General features: G+C 38.5%; 1 protein-coding gene across 1 annotated transcript in view; it reads right to left on the minus strand.

The window, feature by feature from the left end:
- LOC132897807 (cadherin-10) overlaps positions 1-27,255 on the minus strand; it is a 55,973-nt gene extending 28,718 nt beyond the window's left edge. Inside the window, exons 1-3 of the mRNA XM_060939031.1 lie at positions 27,058-27,255; positions 7,468-7,762; positions 1,333-1,452 (exon numbers count right to left, since the gene is read on the minus strand). Coding sequence (XP_060795014.1) covers positions 1,333-1,452; positions 7,468-7,762; positions 27,058-27,255 — 613 coding nt within the window. The remainder of the gene's footprint in view (positions 1-1,332; positions 1,453-7,467; positions 7,763-27,057) is intronic.
- Between the last annotated feature and the right edge of the window lie 568 nt (positions 27,256-27,823).

Raw genomic sequence — 27,823 nt, forward strand, 5'->3', positions numbered from 1 at the left:
ACCCACGCAGACACGGGGAGAACATACAAACTCCACACAGGAAGGTCCCTGTCGGCCCCTGGGCTCGAACCTAGAACCTTCTTGCTATGAGGCGACAGTGCTAACCACTACACCACCATACTGTCCATTTTTTATTATTATTATTATTATTAGTAGTAGTAGTAGTAGTAGCAACAGCTTGTTTCTGACATATGAAAAAAAAGGTAATATAATATTTAGGTCTCAATTAATTCAATTAAATTTCATTCACATCAAATTTGTTGATCTGTCATAATTTCTGAACCACCTCACTGATGAAATGGGTTATCGATAAAGGCTGCACATTCTTTAATGAATCATATTATTGAGAGATTTAATTGAGTTTATGAAAACAATTTTCTTCGACAACCTTACAGAATAAACTTTGAGGTGTATTTGACATCCACTTAATATCTCTGGATTTTGATTATATTAAATTAAACACTTGTGAAGGCTCTACTGAACTATAAATGTGCTTAATGCACTTCAGCCAGATGGGATCTTCTCATATTAAAATATGTTTGCCGTGGCCAAATTACCACAGCAGCACAAGGACTTTTATGTAAAGATGATCACATTTTGGTTCACTGCAAATCCCTAACAACACTGTAGAATTTTTAGTCTGGCATAATGATTTCATACTGATTTAGATTGAACATGTATTGGCTTAGTGTAGCAGACTGAATAAAATAGACCATCCATCAAATATATTAGCTGCATCACAAGTAGATTGAGATAACTTGAGTAATTGGAATGTCATGCTTGTTGCATTGCATTTTGCTCATATGTTTTAATATTTCATTTAGTCTCTCACTTTGTATTTGTTTGTTGTTCTGTATTCAGGTCCAGTTATGCCTTATTAAGACACCAGATGGTAGTTTGGAATGATAGTTGTCAAAGGAATAAGTCTAAGGTGAATGGGTAAAGATTCTGCATTTCAAGCATCTAAATGGGTTATAAAAAAAAACAGAATGCAACCACACAGTGCAATGCTCAAATTGTATTTCTCATACAGTTGCATTAGCCCATAGCTGCACTGCACTGCTTTCAATACAGTGACCCAAAATAACATGTTTACTCAGAGCATTTTCTGACTGAGTATCATGACCACCTAACAGCACAAGCTCAAGGGATTAAAGGACATTGCTATGTCAATGAGTATTACAACTGATTCCATGTAGACAACAGAAAATATGTGCAGCTGTTATACTGTGAAAATGGAAGGACTAAAATGGATTTTATTAAATAGATTGTTTTTAAGAATGAATGCTATTAAAATTACTTTTTGTCATCTGATCTTGTGGGAGTATTTACCTGTTTCAGGTTCCACAGAGAAGTATGGCTGTCCCTGTAGTATACTATACACAAGCTTGGCACTGTTTCCATAAGATTCATCATCAGCATCTGTAGCAGTTACTCTCATCACAAATGCACCTGAAGGGAGAAAAAAAAAGATGGGGGGGGGGGGGCAAAGAATCAATGAAACAATGAAATTGTGAAAACAGTGCACACAGCAGATCATCATATCCAATTTTCATATCAGAAAATAATGTATAATACTTCTACTACCACCATGACTAATAATAATAATAATAATAATAATAATAATAATAGTAATAAATATAGCCGCAAGTGGGGCTCATTGGGGTGCAAGCAGGTTGCAGAAGTCACAAACAATGGTGGAATTAGAAGTGGTTCAACATCTTCAACAGTATAACTGGCCAAGTACAATCACACACAATTTGACATTTCTAACAGATCTTAAGATATTGCAGTGTTTCAGTTATAGCACCCCCTCTGGACAAAATGTCACAAAATTTGATGTGCTATGTTCTCCCCATGTTTTTATGGGTTTCCTCCAGGTGCTCCGGTTTCCCCCACAGTCCAAAGACATGCAGTTAGGTTAACTGACTGCTTTAAATTGCCTCTGGGTATGAATATCTGAGCTGTGTTCCATTGATCAAACATGAGTAGTATGGCGGCGCCTTTGTATACCTTCAACTTGGCCATGTTGAGCTGCAACTTTCGTAATTCAGCTATTCAGCTGCAAGAAAGGATGATTAACCACTCCAAACTTCAACTTCAATGAAGTACATTGAGTTTCATGACATTTTGAATGTTTACATCACAAAATAATGACCATAGAGTCAATCAGGGTCACACCTTAAAAGTTCATTGGAAATAACTTTGAAATGGTTTGATGAAATCAGGTCATGTACACCAAATTACGTGTAAATCAGACAAATGGTACAGCACAAGTTTGAAAAAATTGCAACTACTGACTGCTAAAATATGATTGTTGCTGACCATTTTTGTTGAGTAAGCCAAGTTGTACTATACGTACAGAACATTTTAGCAAATATGGCCAACTAGAATCACATTTTTTTCTTCTTTCTTAGCTTAAGTGATATGGGAGTGTAGTGGTTAGCACTATTGTCTCACAGCAAGAAGGTTCTGCGTTTGAGCCCATTGGCTGATGGGGGGCCTTTCTGTGTGGAGTTTGCATGCTCTCGCTGCATCTGCCCGGGTTTCCTTCAGGTGCTCCAGTTTCCCCCATGGTCCAAAGACATGCACTTAGGTTAACATGGAACAGCAATGGCCTGAGGTTGGGTTGAAGTGCCCCTGAGCAAGGCATCTAACCCCCACCTACTTCCCAGGTGCTGTAGCATAGCTGCCCATTGCTCTGGGTTTGTGTGTGTGCTCTTGGCTCACTTGTGTGTGTTTACTGCTTCAGATGGGTTAAATGCAGAGGAGAATTTTTACTGTATGCTTAAGTCTGTGCTTGAGTGTATGTGTGACAAATAAAGGCTTTCTTCTTCTTCTTCTTCTTCTTGAGAAATTGAAATGTGTCAGTTACAGTCCCCCCTATGGATGGGATTTCACAAAATTATCATGCAACCAGATATTTTGTTCTTGATGCAGTTTGAACCTTTATACCACAAGACCATAGAGTCAGTAAGGGCCACATATTGAATTTTTATTGTATCATAACTTTGAAATAGTTGGAAAAATCAAAATTTATCCTTTTTATTAGCATGGTCTGGAGATGAGGCAGACTAAATTTTGTGACAATTAGATGAACTGCCTCAGATGAAATTGTTTTCCTGCTCTTTTCATGAAATTGAAATGGTGGGAAAAGTTGGGGGTGGAAATTGATGGTTATATGCCCATTTAATTTGGGAAATTAAATGTAATCAAAGAAAAGGAGGTTTGTTGTAACCCATGCTAAAAGATGAGGCAAAATGTAATTATGCTTATTACAGTGCCACCTTCTGGCTGATTTGTTTCATATTTGGTACATAGCTTATTTGTTTGTTTGTTTGTTTGTTTGTTTGTTTGTTTGTTTGTTTGAACTTTTTAACCAGGCAAGTCATGAAGAACAAGATTCTTATTTACAGTGGTGGTCTAGGAGTGAGGCCAATAACAACAAGCCTATAAAGTTTCATGAAGATTAGCCATTCATAATGGAAAATATTGGCTACTGAAATTTGATCAGGCATTTGGTGGACATTTTGCTGAGCCAGCCAATTGGCACTTTAGGACATGTAGGCAAATGGGGCCAAGTATAAGTACACCAAACTTCAGATTTTTAGCTTAAGCGGTGCTTGAGATATGGACATGTCAATTGTAGAGCTGTCTAGGGATGAATGTTCATGACATTTAATGTGCATCCAAGGAATGTTGAAGTGGTAGTAATTATCAAATTTCCTTAACCCTTTCACCACTGCAGACTGCTATTCCAGTCTCATTCTAGTAGGGAAACCCCTTCTGGAAAAAGTTATGCAGTGGTGAAAGGGTTAAGTTTGGATCATGACATCACAAGATATTGGACATACATGTTGGACAAGATATTGCTCGTGCTGTTTGGCGTTGTGGTCAGGGTGCAGGTTTTGTATCCTGTAGAGCTGGGTTCAAGTCAGGATAAGGCCATTGTTCTCTTACTTCACTACAGATGGTGTCAGAAGTGAGATGGCTTGCTGGGAGGCCATTGGAGGTGTACCCTGTATATGAGCCATACGAGGGAGCCCCAGGATAGGTGGCCCCTGTGTGAGGGACCCCAGAGATGGGTGAATGGCACGAGTAGGTGGGGCACCCTGGTATGGGAGAAGTACGGCTGGACGATGCATGAGGGGCACCTGTGTGTGTGAAGCGCATGTGTGCACCTCCTGAAGGGGAGGGCAGTGTGATGGAGTGCCCATCACTACAGTTGAGTATGTGCTCTGACTGCTGTACTAATGAGCCTGGCACTTTGGTGTTGTGGTCAGGGTGCAGGTTTGGTATCCTGTAGACCTGGGTTCGAGGCAGTATAAGGTCACTGTTGTCTTGCAGAGTCATTATGGACCATGCCTTCAAATTGATTGATACATTACTTTGAAACAGACACTTGGATCAAAATTCTTTGTATAACCTTCTGTCAGCATGGTCTGTAGATGATGTATACCAAATTTTGTGAGAATTGTATAAACAGCCTCTGAGGAATTAATTTAACTTTCACTTCTTTTTTTTTTAAATGGTGGGAAATGGTGGGAAAACTGACAGCACTGTCCATTACATTTGTGAGCTTACAAGAAATTGGGGGGGGGGGGGTTGTAACCCACAAAGTTCCTGAGATATGAGCAAAAACATAAATACACTTATTATAGTGCCCCCTTGAGCATGCAGAGGTAATAACAATTTTGTGAGATCTCTCCTAGTTCAGGAACTTACGGTAAATACCAAATTTGGTGTCTGTTAAACTTATCATTTTTGCTCCCCATATACTTTTACTTTTATGAAACAACAACAACAACAATAACAATCATCCTTACAAAAGCCATAGGGTTCCAGCAGTTACTACTTGGAGCCCTACTACTACTACTACTACTACTACTACTAAATAATAATAATAATAATAAGAAGAAGAAGAAGAAGAAGAGGAAGAAGAAGAAGAAGAAGAAGAAGAAGAAGAAGAAGAAGAAGAAGTGAAATAAGTCCTTTTTCTTCATTAAAAAAAGAATAAATAAATAAATATGCATACATACATACATACTGGCAGCACTATGCCAGCATGTGTACACCCTTTGAGTTGTAATTAAAACATGTAAATGTGTATGCACCCCCATATGATGAACTTTTCTTTGTTAGTCGAAATTTTGTCAATTACTACTGGGGCATCCCATCCCTTCTCATGCTCTGTCTTTAGGGATTATGAAACCAGAGTATCACAGTCTGCTATGCTCTAAGAGTTATAATTAACATAAATTATAATAATGGTCAGATGACCTTTTTAGAGTTCCTTTCACATTCAACATAGTACAATTGCATTTATTTATTTATTTTTTTATTTTTATTTTTTTTAAATCTAGCCCTGTGATGACCTGGTGACTTGTCCAGGGTGTACCCCACCTTTCGCCCGTAGTCAGCTGGGATAGGCTCCAGCTTGCCTGCGACCCTGTAGAACAGGATAAAGCGGCTAGAGATAATGAGATGAGATTAGATGAAAGTGAAAAATGCAAACATTAATATTTTAAATGCAGACCTGTTAAATAGAAATAAAAGTTCTTCCTTGAATAAAGCTCTGTCTGATTCTGAATCAAGCTGTTATGTCTGAAAGATTAAAACAAACCTTAAATATGATCTACTGAATAAAAATTATATTTTAATGTGGCAATTAAAACTCATCATAATCATCCAAATGTCTCTGTATTAGTCACTCTGCCTCTCTGTGTTCATGTATTGCAAACATTTATTTCTACATTTGAATGAATTATAAAGGTGACCCAACACTTCCATCTTGCTTTGAAAGGTATGCACATAATGTCTCCCACCCATCCATGTCATCCTTGGCATCTCTGAGACCTCCATTGAGTGGTGTTCACTTTTGGCTTGGAGAATACTAATGAACTCAGTAACATCTGTCGTTCTCCAATGGTGCTGGAAAAACATGGAGTGAGCAGAGGCTCACGCTTCACGGATGGCCAGGCCTGATTAACAGAGAGCACGTTCACAACACATGGCCAGTTTGTTCAGCTTAAATGCAAGTGCCACCCATGACCTCTTGACTCAACACATGCTGTGAGTTTGAATCCACTCTGCATGGAGAGGGATAAAAGGAGGGAGGAAAACAAGTTGGCTTTTGAATGTAGTGTTCCATTTAGAGTGACTGAGTATGATGAAATTCCAAAGCCCATTGAGAAATAGATAAATGAAAGAGGGAATGTGGGCTTGTTGGAAAGGAGTCTTAGGATTTCAAGTGCAAGAGCTCCAGGAAACTGGAGAAAGATCCAAGATTCCTGCTTTTACCTCCATCATCAATGATATGTGACCCATGACATAAATGTCAGGTTTTGCAGATAAAAAAAATATATAAAATCTACTGATGTTAAACCAAATCATGAAACACTGAATCACAACATATTCCATTCTGATGATAAAAACTCATGTATGAAACAGTTATCATTTGTTAATTTTAATAAACAAAAATTATTCATTGCAATATAAAATATATTTATCACTCTGCGATGCATTAATTTGCACATATTGCTACAGATTAAGTCTTCAAAGCTGGAAAGAGAAAATCCATGTACTGTCACAAACTTGCCATGACTCATTTCACTTAGATTAATTTTCTTGAGTACAGATTTGTTTGTCAGCCACGATATCATTAATATCAACAACAGTGATCTTAACCCTAAACTTCCAAGCAAAACAGTCTGCCATGCTTTGTCTCATCTGCAAATGAGCTTTGATTTATTTGAGATAAAGCCAGAGGCTAATTTTGTGCTTCAGAACGACTAATGGATTTCCACTTGCTTTGGTGCTTTCATCTATGTTTATTCAGTCTATCTTAATACTGTAGGTGTAAAAAAAAAAAAAACACTGATGTTAATAGGATTATTTAAACCAGGCTTAAGTCATTTTCTTTTAATTATCTAAGGTTGAATGTTCATCATACCTTTTAATGACAGCATTTATTTGACCAGAGAAATAAATATAATTAGCTTTACAAATTACAGCACTCATCATTGAGCATTGTGCATTGTATCATTTAATGCTATGGAAATTGGTATATATGTTTTCTGAACGCTCAGTGAGAGACATATGGTACCATTTTCATTTGTTGGAAAATATATTTTTAAGACGTCAAAAGCCCATGAGCATTCTGATTATGTGGAAGTTTCATTGTAGACGCACAATTTTATTTTACATTGTAGACAGACTGTTTTAGAAAGGCATCTTAAATCAAAAGTGAAATCCAATAAGCAGAGGGGATAGCTGATGTTTGAATTCAGTGGGGTAGTTGAGGCATTACTTCTTGTTGAATAAGATGTACCCCATTTTAAGTAGATCACAGAAATGTCTGAAGCAGGCAAACAAGAATCAGCAAAAAAGTCTCATTTCAAAACAGTCAGATCTCACCACCTGCTGTTGCACAAGCATGTCACAAAATAAATTAACATTTGAACTTACCAACATTGGACATCTCAGGTACGCTGGCCACATAAGTGTCCTTACTGAACTTTGGCTCATTATCATTGATGTCATGGATTTTGATGATGAATTCTGAGGCCCTCTCCAGGACATGTCCAGATGTTTTGTTGACTGCTTTAGCACTGAGCGTGTATGAGGATTTCTCCTCTCTGTCTAATCTTCTGGTGGCATGAATATCTCCAGAGTTTTCATCAATCTCAAAAATTGTGCCTGCTCCATCTCCAGTAAGGACATACTTCACAGAACCATCCTCTGTGTCCATATCAGAATGAAGCTAAGAAAAAGAAAGAAAAAGGGGGGGGGGATAGGATGTGTCAACTGCATGTGTAGGGAGGGAATTGTTCCCTATCTTAAATAATTTTGTTACTGCAACTTTTCCAGTATTATCTAAAGCATTTACAAAAAAAATACTTTTTAGCATCATATAATTTGGGGAGGGCGGCACGGTGGTGTAGTGGTTAGCACTGTCACCTCACAGCAAGAAGGTCCGGGTTCGAGCCCCGTGGCCGGCGAGGGCCTTTCTGTGCGGAGTTTGCATGTTCTCCCCATGTCCGCGTGGGTTTCCTCCGGGTGCTCCGGTTTCCCCCACAGTCCAAAGACATGCAAGTTAGGTTAACTGGTGACTCTAAATTGACCATAGGTGTGAATTTGAGTGTGAATGGTTGTCTGTGTCTATGTGTCGGCCCTGTGATGACCTGGCGACTTGTCCAGGGTGTACCCCGCCTTTCGCCCATAGTCAGCTGGGATAGGCTCCAGCTTGCCTGTGACCCTGTGGAACAGGATAAAGCGGCTAGAGATAATGAGATAATTTGGTGATTATATATTGAATAACCTAAACTCCAAGTGTAACAATACTTGGATCAGATTGTTCCTCCCAACAACTTTATATTATGTAAAGAAAAAAATATGGCAGGGCATGTTGTTATGCAATATTCACTGAGATGGTGGTGTGATGCAGCCCAATGTAAAGCAGTAATCACAAAGCCCTCTGTCCCAAAGACTTTCTTGTGTCTGAAAAGGTAAAGTTCCAGTTTTACCTGTGACTGTCACTAAGTGCTGACAATTAACAGTCCTTTAACAATGTTAAATAAACATCTCCTAACAGAAAAAGTCACCATATCAACAATTACAGTTCTAACTTGTATGTCCCACCCAAAATAAAATGCGCACAGTTCTGCACTAATTGTAATATTTATTCACTGATTAAGAGATTTAAAACAACTTAAATCAACTTAAAACTCTCTCTCTCTCTCTCTCTCTCTCTCTCTCTCTCTCTCTCACTCTCTCTCACTCACACACACACACACACACACACACACACACACACACGCACATATATATATATATATATATATATATATATATATATATACACACAATTATGTACGATTTATCAAATTTTCAGAATAGGAACCAAAAGAACTATGCAACCTCCTTGGCTAATTCTAGGCAAAAGGGTCAATATATCACAAAAGATACAAAATCTTTGCATAATACAGGTGTCTTTACTTAACATACAGCAATAGAAATTCACCTTACTGAGTTCTGGACCTAGTCAGTACAATCACAGGAAACTGTTATGATGTCACCTCAATGAAATTAATAATCAAGAATATGCTACTTAGGTTATAATCATTTTACTGCAGGCTACACACATTATTATGATGAAACTCTGTGAGGTTATATTCAGTGCTATGTAAGCTAGTTGGACAGAAAACAGAATATTGTCACCCTACTGTACAGTATGTGTAATAGTATAACAAGCAACATAGAAACATAGGCTAACAGACATGAGTGCTGTTCTAGTTTATTTCATTACATGCAAAATACTATACTCAAAAAGAGATGACACAACTGCATACTTTAATTTTACCTTATTTTATATTTTATCTTCATACATTAGTTTTTACTAATTTATATTTTACTGAGTGCATTAATTCTGTACAAAGTTGGAAGTAATAGATATCCCTATTCCTCCTACCTTGGACTGTTGGTGAGAGCTGAGGTCAACCAACCCCCCCATCCCCCCACCCCATCTTGTACCTCTGAGTGGGAGACCAGCAAGTACAGTATCCTACCTAACTCACAATCAGAGTGCTCTTAATTGACTCACAGAGTGACATGATATCGCCGTGCAATGACATGCCGTGCAAATGAGAGACAGGAAATCGACTGTGGAAATGTATGGAGCCCTGCTCATGACACATAAAAATAATATATTAGTAAAAAAGCGTGAGCAGAAATCCATCTTTTGCTGAAGTAGCTTCATCTTACACTGGAAAAAAAGAGAAAAATTAAACCGATATGGAGACTGTACAAAGTATTAAATGCACGAGTGCCAATAAGAGTGACACACACGTTTTTGTGGAAAACAATAATTTCTTGATTTGCTTTTCTCTTAATAAATTTAATTCAATTAAAGGTTGGATTTTTTTCCACTGCATAAGTTAATATAGAATTCATCAGGGCTAGAAAAAATATAGATAGATAGATAGATAGATAGATAGATAGATAGATAGATAGATAGATAGATAGATAGATAGATAGATAGATAGATAGATAGATAGAGAGAGAGACAGATAGATAAGCACTACTGTTATACAAAATAAATCTGCATCTTTGGAGCAATTAGAATTAAGAATTCAAAAGTAACAGGACTTGTTTTGTCACAGAATGGTGGAGGAGGCAAATGCAAGTGTAGATTTAATTTATTTATAGTGACAACACACAAAACACAAAGATGAAGGAACAAAATGAGGATAAGCAAAGCAAGGAAACAACATGAACATGACATAAGACAACAAAAGAAAAAAGCTAGACACCGAGTGCTGTACAAGACGTGACTTAAATAGTAGTAGTTATTAAACATAAATGTGAATCAGGTACAAACAGTCATGTGACATAAGTGTTGTGATCATGTGATCATGTGTAGTGGCTGATGGGAGTCTTTGTCCAGTGCCATCTCCGGTGCAACCATTGCTGTGTTCAGATTGTCCATTTGTCCATTCACTCATTCATTCACTCACTCTACAGTATTTGTTATACTGTAGAACACTCACTAGGGCATAAGGGCAGACAGCTGTTGATACATTTTGGACCCAAGGGGGATGTTACACTGATACATAATTATGTGCAAGGTATTTGTAATTATTATCTCTGTTGCATTCACAAATACCAGAATGTTGACACCAACATTGGTATTTTGGGATAAGTACATGTTCTAATTGACATACCTCATCACAATGTTGAAATAAAAATAAAATAAATTTTATACACACTTAATTAAACTCTACAACTCACATGACAGGCCACAATGCATGATGGTCTAAAGTGACTGATGTATAGTGTCTGTACACTACATTTTGTTGTGCCCCATTATGCATTTGTAGTGAAACTATAGTGAATGAAATTTCACTAATATATATTGAGGTGGCACGGTGGTGTAGTGGTTAGCGCTGTCGCCTCACAGCAAGAAGGTCCGGGTTTGAGCCCCGTGGCCGGCGAGGGCCTTTCTGTGCGGAGTTTGCATGTTCTCCCCGTGTCCATGTGGGTTTCCTCCGGGTGCTCCGGTTTCCCCCACAGTCCAAAGACATGCAGGTTAGGTTAACTGGTGACTCTAAATTGACTGTAGGTGTGAATGTGAGTGTGAATGGTTGTCTGTGTCTATGTGTTAGCCCTGTGATGACCTGGCGACTTGTCCAGGGTGTACCCCACCTCTCGCCCGTAGTCAGCAGGGATAGGCTCCAGCTTGCCTGCGACCCTGTAGAACAGGATAAAGCGGCTAGAGATAATGATATTTTATATATATGTGTTAGATAGATAGATAGATAGATAGATAGATAGATAGATAGATAGATAGATAGATAGATAGATAGATAGATAGATAGATAGATAGATGGATGAAGGCTCACCAGCCACTTTAATAGGAACCTGCTCTTGATTCTAAGATTCCTGTTCTTGGTTGGCAGGATTGGACCCCAATGTGGCCTTCTGCTGTTGCAGAAGATGCTTTTCTGCTCACCATAGTTGTAAACAGTGATTATATGAGTTACGATAGCCTTCCTGTCAGCTCGAACCAATCTGGCCATCTTTCTCTGACCTCTCTTATCAACAAGGCATTTCCATCCACATAACTGTTGCTCACCCAGTCTTGTTGTTGCTGTTGTGTGATTTTTTTTTTTAATTTTTCACACCATTCTGTGTAAACTCTAGAGACTATTGTGTGTGAAAACCCCGGGAGATCAGCAGTTTCTGGAATATTCAAACCAGTCCATCTGGAACCAGCACCCATGCCACAGTGAAAGTCACAGAGAAATTTACTTCCCATTCTGATGTTTGAAGTGAACATTAACTGAAGTTCTTGATTTGTATCTTCATGGTTTTGTGGGGTTTTTTTTCGTTTTTTTTTTTAATGCATTGTGTTGCTGTCAATGGATTGACTGATTAGATAACTGCATAAAACAGCAGGTGTGTGGGTGCACCTAATAAAGTGACCAGTGAGTGTAGTTATAGATAGATAGATAGATAGATAGATAGATAGATAGATAGATAGATAGATAGATAGATAGATAGATAGCAAGCACTATTTATTGGTGAATCAGATTTACTGTTGAGAATTTGAACAGCACTACAAAGTGGTTGATGCACTATATAGTGCATGATTTAGCAGGTGAGTGGATGTGCTGAATAAATATGCATGCTAGTTAAAAGTCCATCATTAACTATATCTAGCTACTGGCAAATAATAACAGTATTGTTCCATCATATAATCAGTTTTTTTAATGCATTCATTCATTCGTTCGTTCATTCATTCAGATGCTATGTACTCAGAATACCCAAATTTCATCAGAATTTTTTTCTGTGGTAAAAGGAAGTTTGCCCATTTCAGTTGAAGCATCAGAGTAGAGAGGTATTTCAATAATGCCTTCACAGTCCAACCTCCAAACCACCCTCCAGTGTGTCTCTACAGTATACAGTATATGCCTATTTTCTGTTGACACAAGAACCCACATGTGAACTCAAAACCATTTGACTTGAACACAAAAACTTTCTCCCAGAGAAAACCTTTTTTGCACCTGTCTCTTAGCAACAAGAGTAGTTGTGCAATGGCTACCTCTCAAACTGATTGCAATGCTGCTTATCTTGATTGAAGATGCTACCTGAAGAAGCGTTCACTGGAACTACGCACATCCCATCAGAAAGAAGGGATCAGTACTAAGATCATTAGATAACCCTGTTATGTCCTGTTTCTCTTCAATATTTTATTTAAAAAAAGGCATTATACTATAAGAAACAAGGAAGATTGATTCTATTATGTTAGTGGTGCAAGGAACATTGGAGGCCACAGCTTCATGATTAGAGTAATTAGTTGACTGCAGGCTATAATTGGGTACTCCTTTTTCCTCTTTGTCTGCAACCACATCAGGATGCTGATGTGCTAATTTGAGTGGCTCATGCTTCCATTTAGGGATTGTGTCACCACATGCTATCACTGTTTCAAACCATACAATTACATTAACTGTCCATTAAACCATACACAGTTGTTAGCTGTGGCAAGATATATTATAAATGTAACATACTGTATTTACATAATATGTAAGATACTGTATTTGCATGTATGCACGCTCATCTTCTGTAAATAACTTGTGTTATACAAATTATACACACAATATGTGTGTGTGTGTGTGTGTGTGTGTGTGTGTGTGTGTGTGTGTGTGTGTACACACACACACACTTTTTTTTTTTTAGAACAAATGTCTGTTTTCAACCTGCCAGGTTGTGCCGATGTTGCTTCATAGATAGTTTTGTCTCAAACCACCTTCCATATACTGGGCATAAATCCCTTTTTTTTGAGAGTGAAATTGCATCAACTTCTTGACAATAATTTAAATGTTACTTTTCCAAAACACATTCAATGTTGTGCTTGTTAGTTATTACGCTAAACACAATTAATATATCTGCAAAGGTGGGGTCCAAAGGTCTGAGACCATGTTGAAAATTTGGGATTTTGTTTTAAACTGGAATTAAAGAGAAGGTTTTAGAATTTTTAAATTGTTAAAACAAAGAATGTAAATGTTCAATATCTTTAATAGTTAATAATCAAAATCCTGCATTATTAATAGGTCTTTATTGAAATTAAAGGAAATTTATAATATTGACCATGTTAACTGCTTTGTACAAAAGGTCTGATTTTCCTTATGTCTAATCTCTTCTTTTGAAGCACATGTTCAGATAACATGCTGATGGATTTGATCTAAAATGAATGATGAGATTTTGTACAAACGCATGGAGTCCATCCCATCTCGAGTGCATACTGTCATTAAAACAAAAAGGGGACATACAAAATAGTAAGAAACTCTGAAATGCATTCTACTTTTCAGTGGATTCTCAAATTCTCAAATATATAAAGAGTATGATATAAAATGACAAAAATAGTCACCTCTTCTTTTTTACTCTATGCAGTCTTTATTCTTTGGTTAAAGAATGTACAGCAGTCCAAAATCAATGTTTTATTATGTACATAAACACTCTCATTGTATCCATATAAATGCACAACAATCTGTTAAAAAAATCTGTTAAAAAAGAACGAGATGGAGGGGGGGAACATGACAATGGTTTTCTACACTAGTGTTACACAAGAAAACACACACACACACACACACACACACACACACACACACACACACACACATTGCATTACATAGTTTGAACTGCATTTCCAGCAGCAAGGGTATAATGTCTGAAGAGGCAGAATTGTAATTAACCTCTATTGCCCACTGACAATAATACATTCACACATTACACATGCATTCACACATGTCTGCATTAATGAAATGTATATGCACACTTTTCCATATTCTTACACTGTAAAAAATGATTTGTTGTTTTAACTTAAAAAGTTAGTACAAGGGCTGCCTTAAAATTTTGAGTTCACTGAAATTAATATAGTAAGTTCACAACAATTCAACAAATTTCAATGAACTCAAAATTTTAAGGCAGCCCTTGTATTAACTTTTTAAGTTAAAACAACAAATCATTTTTACAGTGATGAGTGACAGGGAAAGAGAGCATCACAGCATACAAGCCAACAAAAATATTAATAACTTCAGATATTATGTGCATTTTCTAGTTATTTCAGAAACACTGTTAGAGGCATATATAGCAATTGTGATGAGGTCTAAACCAAAAATAAATTATGATTTAAGTAATAATGATTCTTTTTAACCTTCATCTTCTTTTGGCTGCTCCCTTTAGGGGTTGCCACAGTGGATCTGTTCTGCATCTTTGATTTGGCATAGGTTTTACACCGGATGTCCTTCCTGATCCAATCTATCCAGGCTTGGGACTGGCACTACCGGTAAGTATGCACTGGCTTGTGCAACCCCAGTGACTGGGTATTTTTACTTAATCTGCATGTCTTTGAACTGTGGGGGAAACTGGAGCACTCAGAGGGAACCTACGCAAACACGGGGAGAACATGCAAATTCCATACAGAAAGGCCCCCATCGGCCATGAGGTTTGAACCCGGAAGCTGTGAGGTTCAAACCTATGAGGAAACAGTGTGAATCACTGCACCACTGTGTCACCTAATGAATCAATTTAATAATTCAATTAATTATTGAAATCAGTAACTAAATTATAATTGAATCATCTTTGGCTGATATCATGCTGTTTCGATACAGTTATGTGCCTGGAAACTCCCATGAACTTCAAATGACACCAGTAGTACTCAAACCTACACCAGTATTATAGTTTTGATGACTCTTCAAGGAAAGTCCAGGGTTCCCCAAGAAGCATAGCCAGGGGGTCCATGAATTTTAATTTAGGTGCACGTGTGGAAATCACAACCCTCAGTTATCAAAGTTATTATATTTATAACTGAGTTCTCAACCTGTTTGACTGGTCTCTTGAACTGACTGGGTTTAATCCCAAACACAATACCTCAAAAACTAGTAAATAATAATAATACATGATGGCATCTTAGGCCTAATGTGTTCTGTCAGTGGAAAGGTCACAAATAGAAAGCTATGTGGCTTTAATAAATAGACAAAAAATATACTTTATTGTACACTTGTAAGCAATGTTCATGATATCAGTCTGTAATTACAAATTAAAATATTTCTTCCAATAAAAGGTACCTTTGACAACAAATGACATAATACAGTACGGTATTTATAGAATCAGGGAATGTGCGTTTTGATCAGGAGGAGCTTCTATATAAATACAGATCCCATTTTTGTCATAGCATTTGAATAAAATCCCCTGACAGCCCTGAAATTAGTGTTCTGTGTCTTTTATTTCCTACAATACATCCTAATTCTCTCATATGTGACCATCTATGACAAAGATACACAACAAAGGCATATGGCAGCATGAAATCAAAACACAAACACACATGAGCCTATGATATTTGACAGCCACCAGACTGCAATGGATTATGGAATTATATATATATATATATATATATATATATATATATATATATATATATATATATATGTAATAGTTTTATTCTTTACAGTAAGCATACACAAGAACAGAAAGCAACAGCACTAATACGTTATTAATATAAACTGGATTATGGTCAGTTGTACACACCCTGAGGGATTACACTGTATATGTTACATGTTATACAGAATGTAATCAGTAAGCCACTTGTTAGCAGGTAACGATTTTTGTGCTATGGTTATTTTCTTGCTTATGTTGTGCACAACCCAATATAGTCATAGTACCAGTATATGCTGAATGGAACAAATTGATAAATGTAGCAGTTTAATTACTTAAATAAAGATTTAAATCCTAACACCTACTGATGCTCAAAAGTATATCAGCTAAAAGCAAATGTTTAGGCCAAACAGTCCATGTATGCTCTCTACAATCAAAGAAACAACCGTGGTTACTTAATTGAATTTTCTTGCTACTACTGTTGGTCATTTTTCTTTTTTATGGATTAATGCTCTCAAAGGACTGTTGGCTATGTCTCGTCACATGTGCGCCAACCTGAACATGTACCATTACTGCAGTTATTAACAGGAATAATTGATTGCAATCCCCTTTGTATTTTTCACGTCTAATGTCTCTGAATCACAATTCTCCAGATGTTTCTTTTCCACAATGTAGCCAATGTTTTTCATTCGGCTGCTCTCAATATCCTCAGAGGAACACATGGGGTGTCCTAATTATTGGGCAGAAAAAGGACTCCTTTGGGGCTTTAGGGACAAATTAAAAGACATTTCAGTATAATATATCCCCTAGCTACACAGTGGTGGTTTATGGTGATTCATAAAAATGATCATGGTTATGTATCATGGTTATGCAGATTTTCTGAACAAGCTGAAATCCCTCTCTGCATTTCAGAGACACCACAGTGAAAGCAAGGCATGGCAAGGAATACTGATTGCAAATTAATTTGCTCAGTGAAAACTTTTTGGCACAAAGTAGTGTCCTTTTTGCCTGACACTGCAGTCTTTGTGAAATTGGCAACATGAACAGATAGCCTTTGTTAAATCAATAAAGTGATTATACACACAAGTTTTCATCTTATGCACACACACGGACAAATTTCTACCCTTCCATGAAAGAAATTAACCCACAACTATCTTTGAAATTACTTGAAACTGACAAAAGTTAATGGCATTGATTGTTGTTTAATCTATGTTTAACACAAATCAGACTTTGCTTTTGATTTTTGTTTCAACTGAATATTTTACATAACATCCATCCATCTGCTGCTTATCCTGTGCAGGGTCACAGGCAAGCTGGAGCCTATCCCAGCTGTCTATGGGCAAGAAGTGGGGTACACCCTGGACAAGTCGCCAGGTCATCACAGGGCTGACACATAGAGACAAACAACCATTCACACTCACTTTCACACCTACGGTCAATTTAGAGCCACCAATTAGCTTAACCTGCATGTCTTTGGACTGTGGGGGAAACCAGAGCACCCAGAGAAAACCCACACAGATACGCGGAGAACATACAAACTTCACACAGAAAGGCCCTTGTCAGCCACTGGGCTCGAACCCAGAACCTTCTTGCTGTGAGGCGACCACTACACCACCCTGCCACCCTTTTACATAACAAAACAAATGAAAATGGCATGGACAAAAATGATGGTACCCTTAACTTAATATTTTGTTGCATAACCTTTAGCAGCAACCACTGTAATCACAGCAATCATAAGCAATGTCTATAGCTCTCAGTCAGACTTCTGCATCTGCCAACAGGTAGTTTGGCCCACTCTTCCTGAGTAAACTGCTCTAACTGTCTCAGGTTTGAAGGGTCCCTTCTCCTCACTGCATGTTTCAACTCTTTCCAGAAATGTTTGATAGGAATCAGATCAGGGCTCATAGAAGGCCACTTCAGAATTGCCCAATGTCTTGGTCTTTGCCATTCTTGGGTGCTTTTACCTGTGTGTTTTGGGTCTTTATCCAGTTGGAGAACCCATGACCTGCAACTGAGACAGAGCTTTCTGACACTGGGAAGAACATTTCACTCCAGAATGCCTTGATAGTCTTGAGACTATTGTACCCTGTGCAGATTCAAGGCACCCCATGCCAGACACAGCAAAGCAGCCCCAGATCATAACCAAGCCTCCTCCATGTTTCACAGTAGTTATGATGTTCTTTTCTTTCAAAGGTTCATTTTTTTTCTTCTGTGGACATAGAGCTGGTGTGACTTGCCAATAAGCTTGAGTTTTGTTTCAATTTGTCCAAAGGACATGCTCACAGAAGCCAAAGAAGCATTGTGGCTTGACAATATACATTTTAGTAAATTCCAGTCCAGTTTTTTTTCCAAGTTTTTCTTTCAACAGTGGGGTCCTTCCATTGAGCCCACTGTCATTCAAAAAGTGATGGATGGTGCAGTCATACATGGATGTACCTTGACCTTGGAGTTCAACTTTTATCTCTTTGGAAGTTGTCCTTGGCTCTTTTTCTACCACTGGCACTGTCATTCTGTTTAATCTGTGGTCGATTTTCCTCTTACAGACACGTCCAGGAAAGTTGGCTGCAGTCCCATGGAAGTTAAACTTCTTAATAATATTTGCAACTGTAGTCACAGGAACATCAAGGTGCTTGGAGATGGTCTTATAGTCTTTGCTATTAACAGGCTTGTCTATAATGTTCTTTCTTTGCTCCTCAAACAACTCTCTCCTTTGCTTTCTTGGGTCCATGTTCAATGTGGTGCACACTATGATACCAAACAGCGGAGTGATGACTTTTCTCCATTTAAATAGACTGAATGACTGATTACAAGATTGAAAACACCTGTGACACTAATTAAGGTTAAACAATTAGTTTGAAATATCATGATAATCCAATTATCTATAATCTTTTCTCAGGGTACCAACAAATCTGTCCAGGCTATTTTAGAATATATTTATAAAATAAACAATAAATAGTTTCTTTTCACACTTTTTTTTGTTGCTTTACTCTATGACATACTCTATCACACACTCACACACACACACACACACACACACACACACACACACACACACACACATGGACAAATTTGTCCACAAATTAACAAAAACTAATATATATAATCTAGTTATAGGAATCTTTCTTTCTTTCTTTTTATACAAAATTATACTTTTTCTACCTTAGCTCAAATTATCCCCCCCCCCATGAAAACTCATACAGCCTTTTTCACAGTGTTTCATCTTATGCAGAACAACTTGTTGGAAACACTTAAAAAAATAAAATAAAATAAATAAATAAATAAATAAAAACATATAAACATTGACAATTACCTTCCCTGTCTTGTCCAGAATACTGATGTGGTATTTAAGTGGATAGGGAGAAACAACACACATTCAAATACCTTTCACAGCTTGAAAAGTTGTTTGTAAAAGTGCGTATAAAATTGGCTGCCAAAATGTCTGTTGGATTGCGTTCAGTGAATAAAGAATGATCTGCACTCCTAAGTGACAACGTATGTTACTTTTTTTTGGTGGTATATTATATCAAGTCAAAGTCCCTGTCATGCCAGAATCTGGTCTTTCCAGGCAGTCTCCTGTCCCAGTACTAACCAACTCTTTTAAGGCATATGGGTACAGCGACAATCTCTGTTTCGATAGCCCTCAGCCTCTCACCTATACAGCTAGGGTTATAGTGGGGAGCTAGTCCTCTGGTAACCATGAGAGTTTGACTTCCCCACTCGCATCTGTATTGCAGTGTGCCTTGCCAGGCGGTAGTTGGTACCATTTTTATGATGGTCTTTGGTATGACCCAACTGCTAGTAGAACTCGCAATCTCCCAGTCGAGAGGCGAACATGCTAACCACTAGGCCAAATTGCAGTCAGTATATTATATAAGAGTATGCATATGCGTCACGCTAAAGTAGACACACACACACACACACACACACACACACACACACACACACACACACGTGGCTGTAACTCATAAATCATTCCAGGTGGTTGTGTGGGCTTATGTGCATAATTGTATTGCTATGACATATTTATAATCACAGCACTGAAGCGCAAGTGACGCCTTTAACTTGTATACAATTGTTTACCTAAATCATCTATCATTAACCACACAATTAGCTAATGAGTTGTAACAGGGGTCTCGAATGCATGAGTAGAGAATGTGTGTATGTGTGCAAATGGAAGTGTGCTTGTGCAGTTGTCAGTAAAAAAAAACAAATCTGTCTCTGTTGTGGAGTTTTGTAGTATGAGCTATCAGGAAAAAAAGAAATATCTTTTGCAGTATGATTTTTATCACTAGTCAATGCAAGGAGAACTGATTTTGAGGCTAAAAGTGATGTACAACCCCGATTCCAAAAAAGTTGGGACAAAGTACAAATTGTAAATAAATATGGAATGCAATAATTTACAAAATCTCAAAAACTGATATTGTATTCACAATAGAACATAGACAACATATCAAATGTCGAAAGTGAGACATTCTGAAATTTCATGCCAAATATTGGCTCATTTGAAATTTCATGACAGCAACACATCTCAAAAAAGTTGGGACAGGGTAATAAGAGGCTGGAAAAGTTAAAGGTACAAAAAAGGAACAGCTGGAGGACCAAATTGCAACTCATTAGGTCAATTGGCAATAGGTCATTAACATGACTGGGTATAAAAAGAGCATCTTGGAGTGGCAGCGGCTCTCAGAAGTAAAGATGGGAAGAGGATCACCAATCCCCCTAATTCTGCACCGACAAATAGTGGAGCAATATCAGAAAGGAGTTTGACAGTGTAAAATTGCAAAGAGTTTGAACATATCATCATCTACAGTGCATAATATCATCAAAAGATTCAGAGAATCTGGAAGAATCTCTGTGTGTAAGGGTCAAGGCCGGAAAACCATACTGGGTGCCCGTGATCTTCGGGCCCTTAGACGGCACTGCATCACATACAGGCATGCTTCTGTATTGGAAATCACAAAATGGGCTCAGGAATATTTCCAGAGAACATTATCTGTGAACACAATTCACCGTGCCATCCGCCGTTGCCAGCTAAAACTCTATAGTTCAAAGAAGAAGCCGTATCTAAACATGATCCAGAAGCGCAGACATCTTTTCTGGGCCAAGGCTCATTTAAAATGGACTGTGGCAAAGTGGAAAACCGTTCTGTGGTCAGACGAATCAAAATTTGAAGTTCTTTATGGAAATCAGGGACACCGTGTAATTCGGACTAAAGAGGAGAAGGACGACCCGAGTTGTTATCAGCGCTCAGTTCAGAAGCCTGCATCTCTGATGCTATGGGGTTGCATTAGTGCGTGTGGCATGGGCAGCTTACACATCTGGAAAGACACCATCAATGCTGAAAGGTATATCCAGGTTCTAGACCAACATATGCTCCCATCCAGACAACGTCTCTTTCAGGGAAGACCTTGCATTTTCCAACATGACAATGCCAAACCACATACTGCATCAATTACAGCATCATGGCTGTGTAGAAGAAGGGTCCGGGTACTGAACTGGCCAGCCTGCAGTCCAGATCTTTCACCCATAGAAAACATTTGGCGCATCATAAAACGGAAGATACAACAACAAAAAAAAAGACCTAAGACAGTTGAGCAACTAGAATCCTACATTAGACAAGAATGGGTTAACATTCCTATCCCTAAACTTGAGCAACTTGTCTCCTCAGTCCCCAGACGTTTACAGACTGTTGTAAAGAGAAAAGGGGATGCCTCACAGTGGTAAACATGGCCTTGTCCCAACTTTTTTGAGATGTGTTGTTGTCATGAAATTTAAAATCACCTAATTTTTCTCTTTAAATGATACATTTTCTCAGTTTAAACATTTGATATGTCATCTCTGTTCTATTCTGAATAAAATATGGAATTTTGAAACTTCCACATCATTGCATTCCGTTTTTATTTACAATTTGTACTTTGTCCCAACTTTTTTGGAATCGGGGTTGTAGACTGCCACAGACCATTAGATATGGTCTAGGAGCAAATATACCTCCTAATTTCCATTTGGTGGTAGGTTATTTGTCCATTGAATGGATATTGTTGTTTCACTGACAGCAAGACCATGTTTTGCTGTAGAGCAGCTAGTAAGGTTGCTTCATGCCAACAGGTTCATAAACCACACTTTAGAAAATTTCACACACTCTCTGTTTGCATACACTTAACAATCCCTTACACCTTTTCACTCACCAAAATTGTTGTTAATTCTGTTTCACAGAATCTTAGGGAAACAGAATCTTTGTTCTTTTCCTAACAGACTCTATAGAAGTCAAGTGTGGAGGAAAAGGAAGGGGCTTGTAAGGAGAAGCTGAATGAGGGCAAAGGGAAGACTGAAGAGTATGTACTTGTTTACTTACCCAGTGAATCACAGGGCTTGGGAAGGTTAATAGGATTTTGTTCACATCAATAGTGCTGATGGAACAGCGTGTGAGCTACTGCCCTTGCATCAAACCACAGCCACAAAAGGAGGCCAATTGCATGCCAAGGCTCTAACACTTCAGAGTGGCTTGCTACTCACTAGGGTCTGACTGTTAATGTACTTCTACTGACTAATGACAATCTAGTGCCAAGTACAAAAAAGTACTGCAGATTTGCTGTTCTACTGTGTAGTGAAAGGCATATCAACATTTCTGTGTAATTTCTGTTGACCTCAATATCTGTGCTTGTGGATTCAGGGATTTTCTCTTCTTCCTGTAGTTTGGAAAGTGTTAAATGTATTAAAAGTGGACAATCAAATTCATGAGGTTGCAGCAGGATACTTATGAATATTGAATTTTATTCTAACCACATTCACTGGAGGCGGCATGGTGGTGTAGTGGTTAGCGCTGTCGCCTCACAGCAAGAAGGTCCTGGGTTCGAGCCCCGTGGCCGGCGAGGGCCTTTCTGTACGGAGTTTGCATGTTCTCCCCGTGTCCGCGTGGGTTTCCTCCGGGTGCTCCGGTTTCCCCCACAGTCCAAAGACATGCAGGTTAGGTTAACTGGTGACTCTAAATTGACCGTAGGTGTGAATGTGAGTGTGAATGGTTGTCTGTGTCTATGTGTCGGCCCTGTGATGACCTGGCGACTTGTCCAGGGTGTGCCCCGCCTTTCGCCCGTGGTCAGCTGAGATAGGCTCCAGCTTGCCTACGACCCTGTAGAAGGATAAAGCGGCTAGAGATAATGAGATGAGATGAGACATTCACTGGATATGAGCAATCACACACTCTGATTGGCTACTCTACTACGAGGCTGTCAGCTCATAGCTGAAATGGCTAAAAGAACGTAGCCCTCCCCGTATCTCCTGTTCCACAGTCCAGCTCAGTCAGTGGTGGTAATGCAGCTTTAAGTTGGTTTGCCAACTGCCAAAAAACCCTAAAGAAGAAGAAGAAGAAACCCTCCCCCCCAAAATACAAAAAAGCAATAAAATATGGAATAAAAGTATTTGATGGCAAGAACATATTTTTTTTTTATTTTTCAATAATTATTCTTATAGCATTTTTACAAATTGCTCCTGTCATTGCACCGGGTTATTTATATTCTAAGTGGAAATGATTTTGTCGGACATTTTGTATAAAGTTTTTATTTATCGAATTTGCAAAAAAAAAGCTCTATTTCTCAAAATCCAGTGAATATGGATAGAATAAAACAGTTATTCCACTCAATCTCATTGTACATGTCTAATAGCCAACTAGGTGCTACGCGCCTTGTCGGCTATCAGCTCATATACGACTCGATTTCATGGAATAACTGTTAATTATTCATCTGGGTTTTAAATGGATGTTTGACATTGATTTATATGAATTCCATGCTTAATAAACATGTGAAATAAATTGCAAAGAATGGTGTGTTATTTTGGATTGCTGGGACTGTTGTATGATTTTTAAAAAAATGTGTTCATTGATTATTCTTGTCTTTTAACTGCTACAGGAATAAAGGATGTTCATGTTGTGAGTGAAAATGTCCCGGTATTTAACAAATTTAAAGGATCTTCATAGATGATAACTCTTGCCTGCTCTGTCATCCTGTGCTTTTTTCTCAGGTTTTCAGCTCTCCTCAGTGTTGGGACCTTGATGTCATCTTGCAAAAGGTTAATTCCCTTCTTTTTCTCCTCTGTAGCCTTTGTGCACTGTTTTTCCATCTGCTTTTATGCTCTGACCAATCATTATATTTCCTGCTACCCCCTGGACTTAGCTGGATTGGGGGAGTACTTTTCCCTTTCTCTATTGTTCCAAAACAATCAACTCCATAGTTGTTGCTTAGTTCTCCCATCATCTCCAACATCTTAAAGATGGTGTCCCCAAGTGTCTCCAAGACGTTGCAGAGGTCAGTACTGACTTCCCTCCACAAAGAGTATATAATAATTTCATCACTTCCTCTGAAATGTCCAGAGTTTGATTGACAGAGCTGAAAATGCAAATGCAAATATGATTAGACAGACATTTTATTTTGGACTTTTTATGTCTTTTGAGTTGGAGTTGAGGACAAGAAAGTTTCCTCAAATGGAAGGATTGCTACGACTTTTTCAATGTGGCAGGATCATACCAGTTTACACATTGAAAAATAAAATGTTGACTAGGCATTTTAATTGGATTGTTATCTGGGAAGCCATGATATACTGTTGTGCAGAAAAGTAAGGCTGGAGATGATGTTAACCGAGTCTCACAATGGCCACTGTGTCCTCCACCTATTCAACTGGGAGGACATGGACACCATCAGAGGCAACCCAGCAGGCAAAGGTGACGCTCACAAAGAACTCTGTTGGCTAACGTAGTGTAGCAAGGACGGGAGGCCTTAGCCTTGCAGCCAACAAGCTACATTGATGCAAGGCTCATCCAGCCTAGTGCTTAATTTTAATGGTGGAGGAATTGCATCAACAAGAATAGGCTACAGGGTGCAAAAATGCTGTCACCCAGGGAAGGCTAGGGGATTTGGAATATGGAAAAAAAATCAAAATCAAATAGAAGGACTGCTATATTAATATGGCAAAATCATACTTGAAATTGAAAATGAAATACCAAATGACAGCATTTGCATTTTAATTTTGGCTGCTATTTGATGTTGTTGCACACAAAAATGCAAACACACATTTTGCAATTGAATTCAAATTATGTTTCAAAATTATATGCCCATTTGGAATATCTCATCTCATCTCATTATCTCTAGCCGCTTTATCCTGTTCTACAGGGTCGCAGGCAAGCTGGAGCCTATCCCAGCTGACTACGGGCGAAAGGCGGGGTACACCCTGGACAAGTCGCCAGGTCATCACAGGGCTGACACATAGACACAGACAACCATTCACACTCACACCTACGGCCAATTTAGAGTCACCAGTTAACCTAACCTGCATGTCTTTGGACTGTGGGGGAAACCGGAGCACCCGGAGGAAACCCACGCGGACACGGGGAGAACATGTAAACTCCACACCGAAAGGCCCTCGCCGGCCACGGGGCTCGAACCCAGACCTTCTTCCTGTGAGGCGACAGCGCTAACCACTACACCACCGTGCCGCCCTAATGTGATTGTATTTTGAATTAAAAGCACAAGACAAAGTAAAAAGACTAAGTCTATCTCGAACCTTAACCTCTTCAGCCTTTTATACAAATTGAGTTATGCACATTGCTTTGATTTTGCAAGCATGAGACCATGTCTACATAAACACTGTTATGATTTAAATATGAAAGGAGGCTCCATTATCCATAAATAAACATGGCCTCCCAAGGAACATGGCAATGACTGGTGAGTTATTTTTATAAGAAAAACGATCAGTGGCTCTGATGGGTTCTTGCTGGGCTTTTAAGTGCCTATTCATTGGTCAGCACAGAGGCTGTGACACAGATGGACAAGCTCATTCACTAGCACACACTGATGGAAACCGATGGGATCAAATGATAACACATCTGCTTAGAATCACCTTTGAAACATTTTCCCTTCTCCATCCTTTGTATTTATGGCAGTCTTTTGTTTTTTTGTAATACTTTTCTTGGGAATGAGATTGGACAGTCGGCAGGAATAGGGCAAGTCCCATGTGATTGTTATAATTCCAGAGACAGACAGACACACACATACACAGAGAGAGAGAGAGAGAGAGAGAGAGAGAGAGAGCAAATAGAAGCATCCAAACACTGGGAAGAAGGCCAGGCCACTGATTAGAATAACACTACCTCTACTGATGAACTAGTTCCAGTCAGCACTGCTTTACTGCTTCAGCACATGCAAACAATGATTTTATGGATTAGAGCATTTCTTTCTTCTCCATTTTTATTTATTATTTTCTTTATCACTGTCATTTTTTCCCTCAGTTTCCCTGCTCAGAAGCTTGGGTCTAATACCCAATGAGCTCTGCATTCACACTTCATAGCTGTGAAAGGACAAGGTGCTATCAGTTGGCACTCACAGACTCAAATCCCCTCTCTGCCACGAACCCCTGCTCATGACACTTGTTTACTTGGGCAAGATGAAGGGAGTGATGAAAGTGAGCTTCCTCAACAGAAAATTGGCTGCCGACAGTCGCCCTCATTTCCCTCCCTCCCCCCTAGGATTGTAACTGCTGCTTTCTAAATTATGGTTGTCTTGGAGCTCACTGCTTATGCCAGTGGCTTGACAAGCACTTCACTCTGATCTGATGCCATGCAGTCTGAGAAGAACACTTGCATTATTGTGATTTTTTTTATCAGATTTTATCAGAGTGCTACTCACCACACCTTTCTGTGGCTGTGAAATACTGAGAATTTATATTATAGAACGCTGTTGGCCTTCATATTATTTTGTAAGTGTATTCAAGGGCTTTGCTCATAATGGAGAGTTGCAAATCTAAAATTGATTGTAATATTTTGTACATGTAAATACATCTGAGTTTTTTATATATGAGTTTTATTCATATGGTGCTTTAGTTTGATGTAATGATGCTGTTATTTTCTTCTCCTACCCACCTGCAGAGGGAGCAACGAAGGTTATGTTAGTTCTCTAAAATATTATTGTGTTTGCTTTGTTTTGTTGCTATTTTGTATTAAGCATTCAGTTTATATTTTTTTCTTCCTCCATAGGTCTTGAACATGTTCATGTACAGGTAACAATTTGTTTTCTTATTAGCACTTCATGACATCATGCATCTCACATTTGGCTTCCATTAATGATTAATCTCCAAACTTACCTTGCCTACATATTGCTTCCCACTTCCGGTCCACTCCTCCAAGAGAAAGAAACTATTCCACATCCATCCACGCTTAGAACGGTGAAGCCTTCGTCCATCCTTATCAGCTGTGCTAAAACCAGGCACTGGGCGGAGCAAGGCTGAGCTCCACTCCAGGATGGACAACAGCAGGAGAAATGTGAGCTGATTAGTTATCATTGTATCCAATCGCTCCTGGAGAGTCCTTGATAAGGAATCAATTAGTTGCTTGAGTGTTATTTGGGAGATACAGCTGAATGCAAATCACAACAGAATGGGACATCCTATCCTCAGTCTCCTTTTCTCCTCTCCTGTTCAAGCCTGGAAGAAGGCAAGAGAAAAACTGATGAGGCACAAAATTATGCATCATGCTATGGTTTCTTTCATGAATCCCTAAGATCACAGCAATTGGATAGCTTTAAATTAGCAAAAGATCAGTCAGAAACTACAGCAAAGTTACTGTTTCTAACTGAACTATCTTTTGCACTGATAACAAGGAATGACAAATGCTTCAAAAACATATGTATAACCATTTATTTACTCTGAAGGCTGATGTTGCACAGTCGTTGATAAAAAATCTAGAGTGAACTGCAGTGCTGTGCTCAAAGTTCTGATTACATACAAGTCTGTGGTATACAATAAACAGAGCAGGCTGCCTAGCTAAACCCACAATGACTCACTGAAGCACAGTGTGCCCCAAGAGCACTGCTGAATGGTAATTTAGGGAGTGCATGCATAATTTATGGGC

This window comes from Neoarius graeffei, chromosome 14 (genome assembly GCF_027579695.1).
Source record: "Neoarius graeffei isolate fNeoGra1 chromosome 14, fNeoGra1.pri, whole genome shotgun sequence".
Taxonomy (NCBI): domain Eukaryota; kingdom Metazoa; phylum Chordata; class Actinopteri; order Siluriformes; family Ariidae; genus Neoarius; species Neoarius graeffei.